Source organism: Egretta garzetta, unplaced genomic scaffold (assembly GCF_000687185.1).
Source record: "Egretta garzetta isolate BGI_Z169 unplaced genomic scaffold, ASM68718v1 scaffold72, whole genome shotgun sequence".
Lineage (NCBI taxonomy): Eukaryota > Metazoa > Chordata > Aves > Pelecaniformes > Ardeidae > Egretta > Egretta garzetta.
Window position 1 is genome coordinate 975,904 of NW_009259032.1, and position 15,460 is coordinate 991,363.

General features: G+C 40.7%; 2 protein-coding genes across 3 annotated transcripts in view; one reads left to right on the plus strand and one right to left on the minus strand.

Annotated features, from left to right (window-relative positions):
* Positions 1-15,460, plus strand: part of LOC104122614 (alcohol dehydrogenase 1) — a 39,299-nt gene that overhangs the window by 5,035 nt on the left and 18,804 nt on the right. The window contains exons 2-3 of one of the 2 annotated variants that reach the window (XM_035890336.1): positions 7,907-8,002; positions 14,926-15,333. In XM_035890336.1, the coding sequence (XP_035746229.1) occupies positions 15,286-15,333 (48 nt within the window). In that variant the 5' untranslated portion in view covers positions 7,907-8,002; positions 14,926-15,285. Of the gene's footprint in view, positions 1-7,906; positions 8,003-14,925; positions 15,334-15,460 lie in introns of those variants that run through there. The other variant, XM_035890339.1, reaches the window with a different exon arrangement.
* Positions 1,593-7,831, minus strand: CUNH4orf17 (chromosome unknown C4orf17 homolog). The gene is made up of 8 exons (XM_009634760.1): positions 7,729-7,831; positions 5,744-5,950; positions 5,090-5,145; positions 3,527-3,691; positions 2,915-2,987; positions 2,339-2,495; positions 2,006-2,049; positions 1,593-1,630 (listed from the first exon to the last, which is right to left on the minus strand). The coding sequence occupies exons 1-8, from the start codon at positions 7,829-7,831 to the stop codon at positions 1,593-1,595; spliced, it is 843 nt and encodes a 280-aa protein (XP_009633055.1).

A 15,460-nucleotide genomic window follows, 5' to 3' on the forward strand; every position in this document is an offset into this window, starting at 1 on the left:
CATACACTCTTTAGCAAAGAAGCCTCCCTGGACACCACTTTGAAAAGTAGAGATTGTTGCTTTGGATGTTTCTTTTTTTTCCTTCTTGTTCTTATGTAAGTTTATGCTTCACCCACTCCTCCAATAGAGTTACAAACAATAGTGAATGCTGGTAGCACTAGAGTTGGCATGAATGGCTTTCTTAAAATGATAACGTACTCTGGGACTGACTTTTTTTGCCCCTGCGTGCTTCAGAAGGGACACAATGAGGTGATGGGTGTGTTTCTTGGGAGTGCCAGTACTGTTGGCGCGCGTCTGCTGTGCTGGACTTCGCTTTCTCAGTGTTGGGAGCAAAAGACTTTCTTTCTCCCTTTCTGGAAAACATTTTGAAAATGAAGCTGTATGTTATCAGGCTAGGTCTAAGATTATGTTAGACTGGTTTGGCTTTGTTTCATATGCAGCTGAGAGTATAGAAGCACATACACTCTTTAGCAAAGAAGCCTCCTTGGACACCACTTTGAACAGCAGAGATTGTTGCTTTGGAGGTTTCTTTTTTTTCCTTCTTGTTCTTATGTAAGATTATGCTTCACCCACTCCTCCAGTAGAGTTACAAACAATAGTAAATGCTGGTAGCATTAGAGCTGGCATGAATGGCTTTCTTAAAATGATAATGTACTCTGGGACTGACTTTTGTTGCCCCTGTGTGTTTCAGAAGGGACACAATAAGGTGATGGGGGTGTTTCTTGGGGAATGCCAGTACTGGGTAGAGGATGCAAAAGTGGGCTTTGGTAGCTGAAAAAGTCTGAGAAAGCCTGATTTAGCCTGCAAAGAGTGAGGGAGATATGTTAGATGAGGGCAAATCCCATTGGCAGAAGGAGTTTCAGGTTGTGAAGCTTACAGGAGCAGATTTTCGTGAAGAGATTAAATCAGTACCTCTTGCTGCTATGTTCTTTCTAGCACGAGGCAGATGCAGTTGTACACATGCCCCTCACCTTGCTGCATTTCTGAGTTGCACCAGTTAGAAGATTTACATGAATGTTGTATCAAGAGAAACCAATGGAGTGGCCACATGGTCTTAGGTACCTAGGTCTTAGAGAACTTAAATCCAGGCTTTAAATGTAATTTCTCATCTTGTCACAGAATTCTATGATTCTAATTTGGGTCCGATGAGGGAAATATGTTAGATGAGGGCAAATCCCAAAGTTCATTGGCAGAAGGAGTTTCAGCTTGTGAAGCTTACAGGAGCAGATTTTGGTGAAGAGATCAGTACCTCTTGCTGCTATGTTCTTTCTAGGAAGAGGCAGATGCAGTTGTACACATGCCCCTCACCTTGCTGCATTTCTGAGTTGCACCAGTTAGGAAAAGATTTACATGAATGTTGTATCAAGAGAAACCAATTGAGTGGCCACATGGTCTTAGGTACCTAGCTCTTAGAGAACTTAAATCCAGGCTTTAAATGTAATTTCTCATCTTGTCACAGAATTCTATGATTCTAATTTGGGTCCTGCTGCTAAGTTAGAGCTTCTGAACATTCACAGTCCCTGTGCTGTTTGGTGACTAGCATCCTAGACACATGGTTCTTAACATTTATAGTTTCCATTACTTACCCTGTTTCATGTTTTGACTTGCCACTGACTCTTTAGCTGAAGACCTGAGTGAAAAAGAAAGAACGTCTAACTTCAAAACTGGTATAAACTATCCACTGCAATATAGAGGAGGTTTTTCTCAAAGGGTTTTTGAGTGCTCCTAAAACTTTATGATGTTCCTGCAATAATTACATTTGTATCAAAGGGTGGGGTAGTTAGGAGCTGAGTGGCCACATGGTCTTAGGTACCTAGCTCTTAGAAAACTTAAATTCAGGTTTTAAATGTCATTTCTCATATTGTCACAGAATTCTATGATTCTAATTTGGGTCCTGCTCCTAAGACAAAAGTTAGAGCTTCTGAATATTCACAGTCCCTGTGCTGTTTGGCGACTAGCATCCTAGATACATGGTGTCTTAACATTTATAATTTCCATTACTTACCCTGTTTCATGTTTCGACTTGCCACTGATTCTTTAGCTGAAGACCTGAGTGAAAAAGAAAGAATATCTAACTTCAAAACTCGTATGAACTATCCACTGCAATATACAGGAGGTTTTTCTCAAAGGATTTTTGACTGCTCCTAGAACTTTGTAATGTTCCTGCAATAACTACATTTGTATCAAAGGGTGGGGTAGTTAGGAGCATTTTTTATTAAGTCTGTGCTTGATAAACTTCAATCAGAAAGTTCCATTTTTCATGGGAGGAGAAAACAAAAATTTCTGGTTATAAGGTTTAGCTTATCCCGAATCCTAGCAACCTCACTGCAGATTTTACCTGGACTGAGTCATTTCCCTTTCTGGACCTCTCTGAAGAGGAGGGAGAGTCTTCAGCAGACTCGGGCTATTCATGTTCTCTTCTGGACATTCCTTAGAATTCAGCACGCCTTTGTCAGTCAGTTCTGCGTAAATCAGACTGGACACGAAGTCTTTCTCTGAAATGTGAAAGTAGCAGAAATTTTATTAAAGTTCCCACTTGCTGATCTGGATGTTTAGGGGTAAATTCAGGAGTTCCCTCACCTCCTTTTCAAAGGCTTTAAGGACATGAGAGAGACGTTTTGTTTGTTTTCCGCCTTCCCCCAGCCCACAGCAGCCCAGAGCCCCGCTGGGAGAGCAAGTTTTTGCACTTCCACCACACCTGAGCGCACTGAGATCTGAGCGACTGATTTCTGTGTACTGTCACCTTACTGCTCAACACAGCCACAGCTGGGCCGAGCACACTTCACTGGATCCTATTCCTTCCACCTCAGCAACCCCACTCAGTTCAGTCTATGAGAATTTCAGGGTTTTCTGTGAATGTATAAGAGCGCGCGCTTTTCAGAAAGCAGTTGCATATGTTTGTTACCTTTTTTACCTGCCCTTGCAAACCATTGTTGGATCTCAGTAAGTGAATCTGTCTGCAAAATTTTGCTGAGTTTTTCCAGCACCTGGAAGATGTATGGGATAGTTACCACGAAGGAAGAGAAGCTGATTTGTGACAGTTTTTGCATGTGTTTTGATTTAGCTCTAGCTGTGTGAGTGTGTGGTTTTCCAGCTGTGCAAGTTGCCTAGCCTAAGACATCTCATCTGTTTTGCCACAGTGTGAGCTAAGGACACCAGTCTGCAAAAGACGATGCTGAGTGAGTGCCACATACACAGTACTTCAGAGACACCATAAGGAAATCCTAAGCAGTGTTTACTACATACGAAGCCCCTTGCACGTGACATGTCATATTTACAGGCTGGTTTTTTAGAGAACAAGTTTCAGCCATGTGCTAGCTGCATTGCTCCCCCAGTGATTGCCAATAAGAACTTCCAGTTAGGTGAAAGCAACTCAAGAGTGAATGCTAAATATAAAAGTCAGTAGACTCCACGCTGGGGCAGCAGGGGGAGGGAAATCTGGCCAATAAAGTCCCACACCATCCTCAAGAGAAATAAAAATGTGTAACATGATAGGAAGCCATATACTGTAGCACTCATGTCTTACCTTTATGTCCTGATCCAGGTAGCTCAGGTCAGAATTCACATTCTCCTGGGTGCGAGGACTGTAATGCGAGTTGGCAAATGGAGAGGAAGACTGGGTGAGAGATGCGACGTCGATTCCGTGTCTGTTTGCAGGTTGTGCAGAGGCTTGGAATTGTTTTTTCAAAAGCTTTTCAAAAATAGAAAACAATGTGTAAAGGAATGGCTTGACTCCATTTAAGCAGCAATTAAGAGGCAATGTGAAGTATATAGCCCACAGCAGGGGCATGCAGCAGAAAACACATCTAAAACTGTTACTCAATTGAATATGACCACCTGTAGGTTAATTGCCTTGGTTAATCATTACAGCTTCTAATATACAGTCACCAATAATAATAATAGATATCCGTGGCATAATGCATAATGTTGGATGAGAATGAAAGTGATGCCGGGTAACTACTGGTGGAAATCAGTTAAGGAAGGGATTAAATCTGGACCTCTGTGGTCTGTTTGCTTTTGCATCATGGGTTTGTAGCCTGCTGTTGAGCCACTGTATTTCTCTGTGTGCAGGCTTCACCAGTCTACTAAAGACCCAGGAATCAATGTGGTTTGCAGAAGATTCTGTTTGTAAGTGCAGAGGAAAAGCAAAAGGCAGCCAACAGCTATTAAGAAACAGTAGTTTAGTGAATGTGGCCATATGGCAGTCCATTTTGTAGTTATTTTGCAGCCAAACCACAGCAAATACAGTGTGAACTGTGTTCTGAATGTGTAAGTGAACAATAAAAATAAAGCATGGTCTTTATACCCAGCTGAGGAACCAAAGAGCAACATTTAGACAGACCCTCACCCCCCAGTTAAAATAGAAAAGTTAAGAGAAAAGTGAGTCCTTATTTTTAACACCTTTACTGCAACATGTCTTCGTTGTGCCCTCTGTTGTCCAGTACCAGTGCAGCAACACTTGCATTCCCTTTTTCTCAAGAGCCTGCAACCCTTGTGATACCATTTGTAATGGAATACTAATTTAGCCCTCAGCTCTTGTACAGTCGCAATAGAGGAGACAAGTAATTGGCTAGCCTGCAGCTTGAGACTAAAGAGCTAGTGCAGAAAGAACCTTTTACTGGAATTTGTGAATACAGCTGCAAAATTGGATTTAATCCCCAGTGTGCTGCTTCTGCAAAACAGTGTCAGCAAAAGTAAAACTGTTGGCAGTGAGTAATCTAAAGAATCTTTGTGTTGTGAGGGGAGGAGGCTTTTTCCTGTGCTTTTTTATTGTATAGTATGGTGGGCTTTCCCCAGCAATTTGAAACAAGTGAATTTTATTCCCATCTTCATTGGGTTTGACTTTTCCTTGCTAGCAAAGCACAGTGACATTACAGAGCTGAAAGTGATACAGCTACAGCTTGGTTATCACTCCACTTGACACCATCTCCTTTCCAAGCTTTCATGTTCTACACGTGGGATCCTCACATCCCTCTTTTTGGTTCCGCACTGTCCTCCTTAGCAGCCTGAAACTGTCAGTTCAGGTTACAGTGTTGAGAAGTGAGAGAAAGCGTGCCAAAATAAAGAGCTGTGTCTCTTTTTCCCTTACCTTTTCAGATGAAGTAGGCTTATTTTGAATCCCTTCAGGAAGATCTGCACATCCTTCTGGAAATCAACAGGCAGAGTGTTTTCTCAAGATGAAAAATAAAGGCAATAAGATACATCTTATGTTATATTGGCTCAGGGGGGCATTTTTAATTACAAAAAATGCACAGGCCATGGTTTAGATATCTCTGAGAAGGTGTATTTCTTTCCTTTTTTGGTTTTTTTTACTACCTTGCATAGTACATTAATGCAAATGTTTGTTGAGATGCCTAAGAAATCTGAACAAAATCCTGGAAAGTGTATTTCATAGATGCATGCTTACAGTGCTGTGTAACCACTACTGCAGAACGTTGTTTATGGATGGAATAATTGCTGACAATTGTGAAATTATTAGATGTCAGGTGAGTGTATAATCTCTTAAAAGCCATAAAGATGCAAGGGTAATTAGCGAGGAGAAATCTTGTAAGACGTGGTGACTAACACACATAGAAGGGAAGAAATACTTGCCTTTTAAATGTACCTTCATTGCCCTATGTTCCTTCTACCTGAACCTGAGCTGTGATGACACAGTGCCCTGGCTGAGATCCAGTTGCACCTTTAACAGCTCAGGTTCCTCTTCTGCTGCTGTATAATACGGCAGTTTGGTGCCTCTACTCACGTGTCATGGACTGTGAGCTGCCTAGCTCCCTTCGCATGAAACCCTTGAGCTTTGGAAGGTAGCAGTTGGCAGATGTGTTGCTTGTGGCCTTCCCAGTTAGCACATGTTCCTGATCAGCTTCTTGCTCGGGGATAGCTTTGTTGCCAGTAGATGAGTGTTCTCTTGAAAAGCTGCTTCTTACAACACAGACTGGAGCATTGTTTAATCCTGTGCAGAAAAACCAAAGGGTACAGTCTTTGCTACAATAAACATGTGCAGTTAACCTAGCAGGTGATCTCCAAGGAGAGTCTGTGCTGGAAGAATTGGAAAACAGGTATCAAATCTGAAATTTGTGTGTAATAATACAGGGTTTATGGAATGCTGTGTAAACAGTGAATAAGCTTGGCATACTTGTATAGATGGCAGAGGGCTGTAAGCAGTACGTTGCAGAGGGTGGTGTGATCAACCACTGCCTGAACAGTGATGATGTTCCAGATAAAATCTGGAGAGTGGCCAGGTAGGGTGAAGCACACTCATTTAGCAATGCCAATCAGATACTATTCCGCCTCTCTTATAAAGGTTGTGCTTTTCAGTGAGATTTAATGAAGAACTAGAATCCTTCTGTCTTAGCCAGGGTAAAAGGAATTTTATAAGCAACCACTATTTTTATCATTGATGTAAGTCAAATTGGATTTAACATAGCAAAGAAGCACTGCTATTAAGTACTTGATGAGGATTTTCAGAACCTGATTCTGTTTAGTACCTGACATAAGACAAATACTAAGCAGAAAGTAATTACAGCTAAACTTTACTCTCCTGAGAGTACAAAGTTATCTACCAAATTAATCTGGCTAAGCCATGTAAGACTTTGGTCTTTGCTGGCTGTGATCAGCTTGTCTTTTTTACCAGGTTCTAGAAAAAGAGAGAGATATACACAAAAATAGATACTTTATTTTTTGTATGTTCTATATTTTTACTTTAGGTAGATTTTATATATATATATATATACACACACACACACACATATATATATGTTGATCCTAAATGATTCTATGATTCTATGAGATATATATAAGCACACACAGAATTGTGTACATTATAGAGTGGGGTGGTGAATCTGAAAGGAGTCTTGCTTTGTTCCTTCAAAGGCATTCAGTTTTATTCAGAACTGATTTGGTCCTGCATCACCTTTCATCCCTTATTACGGAAGTTATATCACAGACTCATCAGCTACTGATACTAATCCTAATGCAGTATCTACTTATTCTAACAGCCCCCAAGGAACTCAGCAGAGGTTTTTTTTTCCCCTCATGACCCTTCTGTGCCTTCTGCAGTGTAAATTTGGCCGTGTATCAGCAATTTTCTTTCAGATGCTGCCAGAAAGATGTCTTTGTGCAAACATACAGGTTCAGCTTCTGAAAAAAGAAGCCCATCCTTAGAAGTACTATTTCTTCTGCAGAGGGCACGTTGATTTTGACTGTATTCCTTTCAGGTGTAGGCAGAGTAATCACAGATAGATCTAACATGCAGCGGGGCAGCACGGTGTTTTTAGAGCACCAGGTTACTCTTATTAAATGCTGAATTGTGTAATATGTTGCTGCTGGAGAAGTACAATTATTTAGGTGAGAGTGAAATGGAGAAAAAAATTGTGAAAACCTGTCTCTGGCACTCACGGTACACTTGTGAGCACATAAGGAAGGAGGAAGAAATTCTTTTAGCTTGAAAGAAATCCCAGTTGACTTAGCGAAATAGTTCTAGTTGTACCTTGTAAATAATTTAGTGCTGCTAACCTTTACATTACCAACCTGAGATTTATTCATTGCTGAGGACAGGTAAAGATGTGTAGTAGATTGGAATGAAGATAACGGCTTTTTTGATGAAATGACAGAAACAGATAACGGGAGCAGTGGTACTTTTGAAACAAAATCACTTTGCACTCACATTTCTCTTCATGCTTGCCAGGGCAGTTGTCCAGGCTATCTGTGTGGTCCCTCAACAACTCTTACCTGGTATGTGACAGACCATCCTAGGGTGGGGAATGTTCCTGGAGAAGTAGTACTTTCCCCCTGAGCAATTGGACTGAGAGTAATGCCGGTTGTCCTTCCACATGTTGTGGTTGAACTGAGGTTCATACACTGACTTGAAATTGGTATTTGTTGTGTAACTTTTCTTATTCTCTTGCAGAGTGCCTTTCTGCAGAGCAGGTTGGCTCTTCCACTGATTGCCTGAGGCCAAACGCTGGAGGTGAAGTAAAGAACATGAACTCACATAGACTGAAAGGTAGCATAGAGGTCAATTACTGTTTTTCTTGTTATTTTTACCTCTTCCATATACAGTTTGGGGAAGTTGTAAGCACAGGAGCGTGGAAGCAAGCTACCTTCTGCTCCACTCCTAAGTAGTTACCTTGGGCAACCAATGCTGCTCATGGGCACTTCCCAGCAGCTTTTATTTCTTCGCAGTTTCTGCTCCAGAGCTCAGCCACTCCTTGCCATTCATATCTGAGACACCTTTTTGTAGTAATACTATACTGAAGCAGGGGGAACAGATTGCTTTCTGACTTGTGATGAGAAGTGCAGGGACAAGTGATGACAGCAAAGGAGATGTCCAGGCCCTTTTGGTTTCTATCTTTACTAAGGCTTGTGTATGCAGAGAGGCAGTCCCATGTCTTTTAACACTTGATGTCTATTCTAGATTTTGGTTCTAGAGGTTGAATAATAGACTAGTAGCTGTTATTACCATTAACTTGGTTTTTTTTTTTCCTTTCCTGTAGTAGCAGTCACTAATGTTCACAGTGTTCTTTGCCTCTGGCACTTGCTTTGGATACTCAGTACCATAATGTCTAAGACTGGAAACATCCTAAGAATGGCAGTTTATTGAAGGCACCTTGCAAATGTCACACAGAGGGGTGAGCTAATCTATTTCGTGGTGATCCAGAATCAAATTCATCAAACATAGAAATTCACCTGTAAGAGCTGCTGGCTCTAAGAGCCTGGATGGGCTGAGAACAGAACAAGCATTTGTCAGTTATCTGTTGGGGTCAGGAAGCAGCATATTTTAAGGACTATGTGGAGAGAAGAGGGTTGGAATAGGACAGGGCATCTTTTTAAGCAACTCCTCAACTCCTAATGTTTTGCAAGGTTACATTCTTATTCCATAACTACATCTGACTGGGGGAAAAACTCAAGTGAACTGACAGATTTTGCAATGTGCACAGAAGGTCAACAAACGTGAGGAGGGTTGCCCATCTGAAAACAAAAAAGTATAAATTCCAGAGTTGAAGGTCTTGCATTAAGGTCATCTTATGCCCTGGCAAACCAGCTGAGGCAAGGTCAGTGTTTGTCGCCTGTGAATCATCACATTTCAGGGCACGAGGAGGCAGGGTGGAAGCTACAGTTCATAGAAATGGTTTGTAGCTTATGGCAAGCTCATATCTTTTTTTTTTTTCAAATTTAAAATACTTGTATCTCCTGAGACCAAAAGTAAAAATACATGTCTTCTGATTTTGGTTGTAGTGGATTGATTGAATAGTTGAAAAAAATGAAAATGGCTATTTTGTGTAACAACCTGATTGCATTTGTATTTGTCAGCCAACTTTTATAACTTCAACTCAAAAAACCCCATTAATTGGGAGACTAGCTTTTCCAAAGCCCTGTAATTTTTTTTAAATGTGTAGTACTTACTGTAAAATATTCTCTCCATATGCTTAAGATTAAATGTTTACTCAAAATAGTGTACAAAGTAACTTGTAAGCACAGAAAACACTTTCTTTTTTTCTGGGGCTTCTGATTTTCTACATAATCCTACTTATGTTTTTATGTTAGCTACCTATAAAGGACTAATTATATCCAACTGGAGTTTTTAAAAATGAAATTCATGTGGGAGGATTCTCTTCTTTACTAAACTGTTTAATGGATTTTCTTCAGTAATCTAAACTATCTTGTAAAACACACTTTTAGAATCTCACCAGTTATTTAGCAACCTCAACCTCAGAGTATTACATACAATAATTGCTGGTTCAATATGGTTTGGGGATTTTAGCGGTGTTACTTTACCAAAATAGCAACTTAGGACATTGTTAATATTTAGATTAGTAAGATTAAATGCATCGACACCATGAACAATTGGATGTTTGACAGAACAATGTTAAAAGCCAGTACTGTCATTTTTATATTGTAGATAAAATCACACCCAAAATGTTGATTATCATTGCAGTACTCAAGAATACTTAAAACGCTTCCCATTTCCTTACGAAGGATGTGCGAGGTAGTTATTTAGAGTAGTCTTACATCTGACTGTGTTAATGGGCTTTCGAGACAAATGTAACTTAGGTCCTTTAGCCAGTTCTCAGTCTATACCTGGAAAGAGTCTAAGTGATGGTGTAATGGACAGAAAGGTCTAATTACCTGAGAAGCAGTGCTGTAGAGGACCTCCCGCTCGGCAGGATGCTAGGTCCACAGCGCCTTTCTGCTAGCGGCAGCAGGTAACATGCCCTGCTTCACGTCTTTCCTCGGGTAGGGGTCTTCAGCTGAGCAAGCAGTGGCCCAGCTTGTGTGCTGTGCCGAACAGCTGTGGCAGGCCCAGGGCTGATGATGCGGGGAGATTCCAGAACTGCTTCTGTTGACGCTTCTGAGCTGCACACCGCCATGGCAGCAGCACAGCCATGTCTTTTGCCTATTAGAGAGGGAAGAGCTTGTGTACCTCCAGCTCATCTTTTATGTTTTTAGCACTCTTCAACATTAGAATATTCATGCCCAGGAATAACGGATTTCTGTAGAGAATTAATATTTGCATGTGGATACAGAAAAAAGAAGCCATGCACAGAACTATAAAATCACCTGGCCTTGGGGTTTTGGGTTCAAGAAAAGTCATGCTTTTGGACAGGATTTTAGGGATAATTTTTTCTAGAGTAAAAATGCAGTGCTACATAGTTTCAACAGGTGAAATTGTCATCATCAAATAGGGTTAATGGTGTTAAATGAGTGAGCGTAAAAATGCATTTTCAGGCATTGACCAATAAAGATCTTAAATGTAGTCATGCTATTGCTGTTTGAATCTAGTAACAGGAAGAAAATCTAGAAATTTACATTGCAACGTGACCACTGGTTATTGCTGGAGATGTCTGCAATGGTGCTTTGCCCACAAAAATAAGATTCCTGCTACACTGAGGGTGCAACTCTAGTACACTTTTCAGGTCTCCTTAGAAATCCTCCAAGTTTACAAGTGTTATTATATAGACTCTGACACTAAGTCACAGGATATTTTTTGTGTTTCAGTTTCACAGTGCTTTTTGTCCCACTAGGGCACCATTGCAGTCCATTACCTTGTGGTCTCCAGGTGCAACTATTTCAGGACATTGTACCTGCAAGTGATTGATGCTCACTTAATTTTTTGTTGGTTTTAGTTTTGCAAGCCATCTTGGGAACAAAGAGCTTGGGAATAAAAGCCTTGGCTCTACGGTCAACAGTAAATTCATTTCAGTTTCTCATTGTGATTTTAAGGTCTTTTGCAGAAAAATGGGGCTCACACTTTTTGTACTCACCAGAAGTGGGAATACCTGGCTTTGTCCACGGGAAGTTGGAGAAAAGCAAAAAATGGAAGAAGTGCGAGGAGGTTTTTTTATACTTGGAGGGGAAAAAGGGGAGTGTGACTGGTGTGACTTTGTCATCACAACAAATGTTTGGATAACTTCCAGGCTAAGGTGCTATTGAATCTTTTCAAGAAGAGAAGGCAGCTGATAGCAGAAGCTCTAAGAAAGGGTCCATGCAGCTGCTAGCTTCTGATCCTGCAGCCCAAAATGGCCTGTTACCATTTGCTTTGTTGTAAGGCCCATGAAGATAAGAGGCTGTTGTGAATGCACAAAGGTAGCATGAAGCACAGGCTCATTTTGAGTTGTCACACATAGGAACACAAAGTGTCAGTATCCCTGGGGCATGCATTAAGATGTATATTTTGTTTCTGAAAGCACTTTTATCAGTTCTTTTTAAATAAAGCCAACAAGGTTGGCATGAAATTTTGGATCTACTTCCTCATAAATCCTCTGTGTCTATGGATGGGGAAGAGCACAAGAGAGCCAGAGTTAACAGAAAATACCTGCATCTTGCTACATGTTAGAGACAGTGGGACATTGTTGGAAGGAGGAATTCAAGAAATTCAAAGGATGTGGAAGGGACTGCAAGAAGTCTTTCATATTGCTGTTCAATTAATTTTCGAGTAAACTATGACAACAAAATGGCTTCCTGGGGCTCACGACTGTCTACCTACAGAACAGAGTGCAAGCTGCAAACCTTGTTTTTCCAGGATACTGCAGTTTTTTACAATTGCTTGGGATTTACATGTAGTTGTTATAAAAGCAACTTAAGCAAATAGCCAGCTGGACTCATTAAAAGGGAGATGCCATTAAGATCTCACATAGTGTGGTATTGCCTTTATACAAATACAGCAAATGACAGTGAGGTTCTGGAACAGCATTTTCCTGAGATGCCATACAAGGACCTTAACTTTCTTTGGTAAATTGATGAAAGGGATCATTTGGGAAAAGTTTTGGTTTTTCCAAAGCAGAGAGAGAGATTCATTTACTGGGAAATTCAATGTAATTCTGTGACTTAGGATGCCCATGGAGAGGTACTACTGCTGATGTTGCAAGACAGCAATTCATAATGTGTTAAATGCTAAAGAGATGATGACATATCTAAAGGGAGAATGGATGGAGTCAGGTGAAGGGTGGTAGTGCTAGTTGCCAAAGTTATGTGTTCTGTGAGGTTTGTTCCCTCGTTCAGCTCAGCCTGTTGACTTCAGAGAATGGTGAAAGGATGAAATATTATTAATGTGTTAGAATCTGCCAGTAATTCTGGCACTTTGCCTTTTCACGCTTTCCTTTCCCCAGAGCTGATCCATATTTATTCTGCTATAGTGCTAAAAGGAATAGCTCTTTTGGACATGTATTTTGTTGCCTTATGAAGAACATCTTCCAAATGTTAATTGAGGTTTGAATTGTGCCTGGGTCCACCAGTTTAGACAAAATGGATGATCTTAAGTTACTCTTGAAACTTATTCTTACCTAGCTCTTCACACCAGTTACGTGTACCATCTTTACCTTGGACTGCTCTCCAGTAGTCTGGGCTCACCATGAAGTCCTATTTTCAAAAGCCCAAGTCTTGTGGAAAGCAATAAAGATTTGGCACATAAGCTAGGTGGATACCTAGGGAAAACTCAGAACTAGGTATGGGGATTTGCATGTGCAGAGTATCATATCCAAGAATTTATGCAATGCTCATCTGTATAAGAAAACAGCTAAGATGTTCTGTAGAAGTGTAAAACTGAGCTGGACAATTAAGTTTTAAAGGTACATTAGGTCTTGCACCCAACTAGAACTCAGAAGTTGAGAAAGGTAGGGGCAGATACAGCCAAGCATTACAGATTTGTTTCAACTTTGGATCAAACAGCAACTGAAATTTTGAAATAAAAGGCAGGCTGGAAATGCTTTGGGAGTTATTGATAATTGAAAGAATTCTGGATTGGTGGCTGATTCCAAGAATTTCCTTTGATTTCAGGATTTGTTAGTATTTCTTAAAGCAGTGGTTCTGAGGAGGGGGTATCTTTGTGTCCATGGGAAGGTGCTTCTGAAAGACTTCTAGTCAAAGCTGGAGAAACACAGTATCTGTTCCAAAGTGGCATCCAACTTTTTGATTAAAAAATAGATTATAGAGTAAGCAGCTTTAGCTACAGTCCTGGTAGCAGTCCTGTGCAATGTCCTATGCAATTCAGAGGATTATGATCTACATAAAGATAAAGATCTACAATAAAGTAAAACCATGAACCACTTTGTTGTCCCCATTCCTACAATTCCCAACTCCAGCCCTATAGTGATACAGAAAGGAACATTCAGAATCATATCATAGAGATACAAAGATAACTTTATCAGTGCCAGATGTTCTTCAGGCAAAAGAAATACCATCTCTGGTTTTGATGCACTTGTGGCAGTCACTAGCAAAAATCAGTTTACAAGCAGAACAGCCTGGGACAATAAATAGCAACTGTGAGTAAATAATGACAAAACAAACAGAAATGGTGTATAAAGGCCAATTTGAGTAAAGTCTGTGATCTTTCTGTGTTCAAATGTCCCCAGGGTGTGAGGGGAAGGGCTGCTGTAACATTTTAAGATCTGGATCCTTTCATGAACTGCCAGTTGAAGACATTGCAAGGCAGTTATTATCAGTGCTTATTATCAATTACCTGCTGGTTCCTAATGCTGGCTGAATGCCATCATTTTATCACTCCTTTCAGGAATGGATTTAGTATGTTCAGTAATGCCAGATATGATTATTTGACAAGTAGGAACTTTTATTAATGGTGGTGGTTAAGTGGTTAAGTGTCCCTCTTGGTTCTAATTTCAGGCTAAAATCAGGAAGTAAATTGCTTTGCTTCTCTGAGCTTTTCCTTTCCACCTATTTATCTTACTGATACCTGACAATCATAATTGCATTGTTGATCCATAGATACCCTGGTGGTGGGCATAAAGCTTCCTCCACCTCCCCTTGTACAATGACGCACACAAAAAAGGTGAGGTGGGACTGAAAAGGAAAGCCAGCAGAGCTCTACAGGCAGCACATACAGCTGGCTTTGGAGGTCACTAAATGTATTTTTAATTTCTTTTGCATTTTGGATTTACATATTGTATGCAAGTTATAGCACCGGTTGGCACTCTAGTGTTGTGGCTTGCGGCATGTTTTTTAAGAAAGCACATTTATTCCTGTTTGCATCTACAGGCCTGGCTGTATTATCCTCAAGATTTTCAAGGTAGACGCACTTGCATATTTCAGGCGTGGACCACCAAAGCATTGAACTGGAAGCAGAGATGAATCGCTGTACTGTTTTATAATAGGAAAAGACATGGAATTAGTTTCTGATAACAGAAATAAATATTTATGTGCAGTGCTCGCAGGCATTTCTTAAAGAAAGATCCTTCTCTGAATCCCAGCTTCAGCTGTACAAACTTAACAAAACTGTAGAAAAATAGGCAGGGAAGTTCTCTGCTTTACCCTGCTGTCCCCAGGGAAGATCAGCTCTGGCATGCTTGTCTAACCAGATCTTACAGACCTCCAAGATGATGGTGCCATGCCACCTCCAAGCAATCTACCTTTTCTGCTATCCGTGCCCAGAGAATGTTTTTTTCTGAAGTGTAATTTGAATCTTCCTTGTTTCAGTTTAAGCCAATTTTTTCCCTGGCCACCATGGAGATGGAGAACAGAACATTAAAAAGAAAAGCTGCACAGAAGCTCTAGAAGGATATGATCACTGTGTTTCACCATTAGGCATCATTGCTCTGCTTAGGAAAGCTCTGATTTTCATCGCTGAGCTTTGTAAAGTTTTGGATACTGCCAGAACCATTACTCAGCAATCCTGGCAGCTGCTGAACAGCAGAATGCGTCCGGACACATTTACACCTGTCTAATAAAACATCAGAAAGGCAATAAAGAAGGTATGGCTGGATGGACCTGAAAAGAAAGTCTCAGAAGCAAGAAATATGAAGGGGATATGGCAGAAAGTCAAACCTTCTGGCTGAAATGGGCAAACTTGCTTTTAGCATCATGCTGCGGGGAGCTCACAGCAAGGTGCGTAAGTAAGCCTGTTGTCTCGTTCCCTTCTCACTGAGACTCAGTCCCCCTGGTTATGGGTGGGATATGACAGATCTACCAGATTTCTGAAGTACTGCAGGTTAGTGCACTAGACCCCTGCTTG

Excerpts from the sequence above, each read along its gene's own strand:
- CUNH4orf17 (XM_009634760.1), bottom strand. The coding sequence starts at position 7,831 with ATGTGGAAGGACAACCGGCATTACTCTCAGTCCAATTGCTCAGGGGGA. Across the intron at positions 2,050-2,338 it reads AGGGAAATGACTCAGTCCAG|GTCTTCAGCTAAAGAATCAG; the intron begins GTAAAATCTGCA and ends TTTTTCACTCAG. Across the intron at positions 1,631-2,005 it reads AAGTCGAAACATGAAACAGG|GTCTTCAGCTAAAGAGTCAG; the intron begins GTAAGTAATGGA and ends TTTTTCACTCAG.